General features: G+C 44.8%; 1 protein-coding gene across 1 annotated transcript; it reads left to right on the forward strand.

Annotated features, from left to right (window-relative positions):
• The first annotated feature begins 1043 nt into the window (after nt 1-1043).
• On the forward strand, nt 1044-2793 carry LOC147607963 (serine/threonine-protein kinase UCN-like). Its single transcript, XM_086790136.1, has 2 exons — nt 1044-1606; nt 1881-2793. Exons 1-2 carry the CDS (start codon nt 1044-1046, stop codon nt 2791-2793), a joined length of 1476 nt encoding a protein of 491 aa, XP_086646262.1.
• The last annotated feature ends 2730 nt before the right edge of the window (nt 2794-5523 follow it).

Consider the following 5523-nt stretch of genomic DNA (forward strand, 5'->3'; position numbering starts at 1 on the left):
GTGTAGTAAGCTAAGGGTTGGCCCATAGGCTATAGAATCATCTCTTGAGCCCTATAGCTCATTGGTGTCTAATCCAATGTTAAACGACAAATTATGTGGCGATCCTTGACTTATAATCACACTGGCACTTGATATAAGCAAGTGGAGGAAGCTGGATAAGGCAAGCAGACCTTGTAATTTTATCTATTTTTTGGGGAGAAAAGTAAATCATCTATATGTTTGAAATGAATTCAATCTAGGAGAAGTTATTATGTGTTTTACACTTGTTTATCAAGTTGTAGGCCTGTAATATTTTATGGCCAATCACAAATTCAATAACATATGATAGGGGATGGTTTCCATGGGTAGGTAAGAAAGAAGAAAAGTTTACCAATTATGTTTTTTTAAAAAATAAAGCTTTGTATGGGGGAGAGAGGAAGAATAAGAAGAAGAATGTTTTAATGTCCTAGCAATCAAGAACCCTTGAAGGATTATCTGGCACAAACCAAGATTCTAACTCAAGGGGGCGTGAATTAGGGTGGTTTGACAACTTAATCAATGAGAAAGAGGGTTTAAACCACCTGAGTGGAAAGAGAGAGAGAGCCGCTTAACGTCGACTTTATTGATCTAGAGAGACCAATCAATGGAGAGACTTGAACCTAGGTGGGTCCATGTCATCCCAAAGGCAATCCCAAGAGAAAGAGAGAGAGATTGATTTAATATGTCTCAGGGTGGTTTGACGACCTAATCAATGAGAAATAAGGTTTAAACCACCCGAGTGGAAAGAGAGAGAGAGCCGCTTAACGTCGACTTTATTGATCTAGAGAGACCAATCAACGGAGAGACTTGAACCTAGGTGGGTCCATGTCATCCCAAAGGCAATCCGAAGAGAAAGAGAGAGAGATTGATTTAATATGTCTCAGGCCCGCTTGGGTATCAACAAAACTATTTGGGTGTCGGATACCTAAAGAGTAGAATGGTCGGCCAAACCAGAGTTTATTAGTGTATATATAACAACGTAAGGAATCACAGTCTAGCCTAGGAACCTTGGTTAATGCCAAAAAATGGCTGGTACACCACGCCTTAATGGACGTTCTAATGGAATTTCTCGGTGCAAACTCCTAGGGCGCAAAGCATATCGAGAGTGCTGCAGGATATCAGGGCTGCCAATCCATATTGAGGAATGCCTGATTGCTCATGTGCAGAGTTCCGGCTGCGAGCAGCCTACGAACTTCTCCATGGACGACTTCAAGCTTATCGCAGAGTTGGGTTTCGGGGGCATCGGGACCGTCTTTCTGGCTAGAACTGCTCATGCGGACCGACATAACAATGGCGAGCAAGGTAAGGTTAACTGCAAGCAGGAGGATGATCAATTGGTTGCGTTGAAGGTGATGAGGAAGGAGGAAATTGTGAAGCGGAGTTGCGAGAACAGGGCGGCGATGGAAAAGGAGGTTCTGTGCAATATTGCGTCTGGAGGGCGGAAGAGCCCGTTTCTGCCATCGCTGCGGGGCCATTTCGAGAGCGAGGAGCATGAGGTGCTAGTGCTGGACTACTGCGTGGGAGGAGATTTGAACGCATTAAGGAACGCGCAGTCACCCGACAAAAGATTCTCAGAGACAGCAGCAAGGTAGTAGGTCTGTTGAGTTTGCATCACGTGCATGCATGGACGTGATGTTTCCGGCACGTGCCGAGGATGGCAGGGGCCCTAAAGGAGTCGCTTTCATGAGCTGCATCACGTGCATGCACGGACGTGATGTTTTCTGCACGTGCTGAGGGTGGCAGGTCGGCCAGGGATGCCCTAGAGGCGTCGTCCCGGCCCGGGGGTGCGCCAGTTTTTTTTTCTTTTTTGAAGCTTCTTTTATGCGAGCGAAGTCACTGAGTGTATGATCATTTCTGTGCAGGTTCTACTGTGCCGAGGTTTTGCTCGCCCTTCAGCACCTTCACCAGCTCGGCTATGCCTACAGAGACCTCAAGCCAGAGAACGTGCTTGTCTGCTCCACCGGACACATCGTGCTTACTGACTTCGACCTCTGCATGAAGCTGGCCGGGCGGCGTCCGAACACCACCTCCAAGAGCAAACGGTCGCTCTCCACTCACCACATCGGCAACTTCATCTCCGCCTGCATGGGAGCTCGTGCGGATCAAACGCTATCAAGAGGCAAAGATGACGGACGTTCTTACTCTATGGTCGGAACGGAAGAGTACGTTGCGCCGGAGATTGTGTCGGGCATTGGCCACGATTTCGCCGTGGACTGGTGGGCGCTTGGCGTTTTCCTCTACGAGCTAGTGTCCGGCACTACTCCTTTCAAAGGGCGCAACCGCAGAGAGACCCTCCACAGTATTCTCTCCAAAGAGCCCAAGCTTTGGGACACTTGGAGTCCAGGCCTGCGCGACCTTATCAGTAAGTTACTGACCAAGCAACCCTGCGAGCGGTTGGGGTTCCGAGATGGTGCAACTGAAATCAGATCACATGCTTTCTTCCATGGAGTTTGTTGGGATGAGCTGCAGCACGTCTGCAGGCCGCCTTTCATACCTTCTCCAACTAGTGACAATCTCACGCCCGCGTCTGTAAACAGCGTGAACTCAACAGCTCTTGATTTGAAAGCACACTTGGCTATGGTGGAGCGTTACAGAATACCATCTGCAAGCCAACCTCCTCCGATTATCTCCAACGATGCCAGCAGACCACCATATCTAGAGATCATATCATCAAACCACACCACTACTTGGGCCTGTGATCAGGACATTGAAAGCGCCACCGATTCAACACCCATACTCAACCATGTGCACATAGAGAATTGTCACCCTGATTGATGATGACAAAATTTGATGGACTGGAGATCACATTCTTTATCTAGAAAAGTTTGATCAAATTTGTAATGCCATGGGTGTTAAATTTGCAGCAATGTGATGAGCTATGGTGGATCAAATGCTAGAATCAACATCATTAGAAAAGAGATTAGACGATAATTAAGATATGATTAGTGAACAATTAACTGATAGCTTAATGTAGGCATGGATAATCAAAAACCAACAAATTCTCATTAGGCCAATGCCTCAATTTATAGAGTTTACATCCAAGCATCTAATCCCACTAATCTCTCCCTGATTCACTTCACCTCTTTTGCTTGATTCTCTCCACCTCTTCCCAGAATATCTCCACACCTCCTAAATCTCCTCAAGCTACCCTTTATTCTCTCCTAGTAGATACTTCTCACCTTTTCACAGGTTCTCTCACATTTACAGATTCTCTTTTATAGCCTCTTGCCAAGGCCTTGTTCCCGCACACACCCTATTCACTTGTATATTTCAACACCTCCCCTCAAGTGAATACTCCTAGCACACCTGGACCCTATACCAAGTTTTCCTCTTACTTGATAGTCCGCGACCAGTGCCTAGCACACCTCCCCTCAAGTGAATAATCCTAGCACACCTAGACCCTATACCAAGTTTCCTTCTTACTTGATAGTCTGCGACCAGTGCCTCAAGTCCCTAAACTCATAGTCCTTGACACACTCTCTCTCTAATTGTCCAAGGCTACTACAAGTGCCCGTGACCTTGACTAAAGTGCTCACACATACATCTACCACACACATGGCCTACATCATCGCGGTGGCTCAGAGGTGGTTTTACTCTGTTGGGGCAGGTTACATTGGGTTTTGGGGTTTCTCTCTCTCTCTCTCTCTCTCTCTCTCTCTCTCTCTCTCTCTCTCTCTCTCTCTCTCTCTCAGAAAAGTGCTCACACATACATCTACCACACACATGGCCTATATCATCGGTGGCTCAGAGGTGGTTCTACTCTGTTGGGGCAGGTTACATTGGGTTTTGGGGTTTCACTCTCTCTCTCTCTCTCTCTCTCTCTCTCTCTCTCTCTCTCTCTCAGAAAAGATGATTTGACTCCACTTCCTTAGGAGCCTCCATGAAGTTTGCCGATGTGGTTCCTTCACTAGGTTTGCTATAGCAGTCTCTTGCCATGTGTCCTGGCTTTCCACAGTTGTGGCAAGTGAAGGTCTTTCCTCCTTAAACTGAGTGCGATAAGTCTCAATGCTTTCTTATTCCTACTCTTCCACTCATTTTTCCCTCTCACCTCTGGGTATTTATCTCTTCCCTCAACTAGCCCCCACAGATTTTTCCTCATGAGCAGATACATGGTTTTTGTTTGCCATGTGTAAAACTGCTCCCCATTAAATTTGGCTATCTCTTGTGCCGTACTCATGTTGATGTGAAGGGGTTCTTACCTCCTGATCTAATTTCAAGATTCAAGGGCAATGTCTACCCTTTTACAACTCAATCTGGTGTTTAGGTGATGATTACAACAGATTTATCTATCACAGCATAAATTCACCAGAAATTACATTAAACCAAGGGTAACAAATCTGTACGGAATGTTTGGAGTATCAAACCATCTCCGAATTGCAATCTAAAAAGTTATAGGGATCTGTATCAGATACCCAATGGTTAATTTGAACCCTCAATTGCACCAAAATATAGTGATTAGTGCTGATTAATCAATTGATTAGCAAATTAATCCTCTGTTTTGTGTACAAAAAATAGAGTATGCGGGGAGTCCAGATTTGAGGCCTTAGAGTTCAAATGCACTCAAATCCTTTCAAGGCCATCAATAACAATTAATCTAGTAGAGGATTAAGCCAAGAAACACAAGATTCAACCAAACATTGAATGCTTAATCTCTGTTTTACCAAAGTCACCTACAGATTTGATGAAGAGCTTGGATCTCACTGTAGACTTGATCAAATCAAAAATTATCTTCACCACCTTGTAGAGCACCCTTGAAAATCCCTAGGGCCAAGAGGAATTAGAGCCATTGCATCTGTGGAAGACAAGATCTCCAATTTCTTCAGAAAAAGAGGCGCTGGAAAAATCATGAATTTCTGCAGCTTCCCTTGGCAGTTTCATGATTCGTCTTGGCTGGCTTATGTGTGGGGAGTGTAGCTTTGCTTGGCTAAAAGCTTTTGCCCTAATGTTTCTCCTGGAGGGAGATCAAGCCCCTCCACTGTGGCTGGGGGTGCAAAGAGCTAGTTGAAAAGAGGTAAAAAATCTAATTATCTACTCCTAATTAGCCAAGTGGTTAGCAAGATAATGGGCTCATAAACTTGATGGATTCTAGGCTAGGCTTTGATACCATGTTAAATTTGCAGCAATGTGATGAGCTATGGTGGATTAAATGCTAGAATCAACATCATTAGAAAAGAGATTAGATGATAATTAAGATGTGATTAGTAAGTAATTAACTGATAGCTTAATGTAGGCATGGATAATCAAAAACTAACAAATTCTCATTAGGCCAATGCCTCAATTTATAGAGTTTACATCCAAGCATCTAATCCCACTAATCTCTCCCTGATTCACTCCACCTCTCTTGCTTGATTCTCTCCACCTCTTCCCAGAATATCTCCACACCTCCTAAATCTCCTCATGCTACCCTTTATTCTCTCCCAGTAGATATTTCTCACCTTTTCATAGGTTCTCTCACATTTACAGATTCTCTTTTACAGCCTCTTGCCAAGGCTTGTTCCCGCACAC

The sequence above is a fragment of the Cibotium barometz genome, chromosome 54 (assembly GCF_041138505.1).
Source record: "Cibotium barometz isolate CiBa-2024 chromosome 54, ASM4113850v1, whole genome shotgun sequence".
In the NCBI taxonomy this organism is placed as follows: domain Eukaryota; kingdom Viridiplantae; phylum Streptophyta; class Polypodiopsida; order Cyatheales; family Cibotiaceae; genus Cibotium; species Cibotium barometz.

Excerpts from the sequence above, each read along its gene's own strand:
- LOC147607963 (XM_086790136.1), top strand. The coding sequence starts at position 1,044 with ATGGCTGGTACACCACGCCTTAATGGACGTTCTAATGGAATTTCTCGG. Across the intron at positions 1,607-1,880 it reads TTCTCAGAGACAGCAGCAAG|GTTCTACTGTGCCGAGGTTT; the intron begins GTAGTAGGTCTG and ends ATTTCTGTGCAG.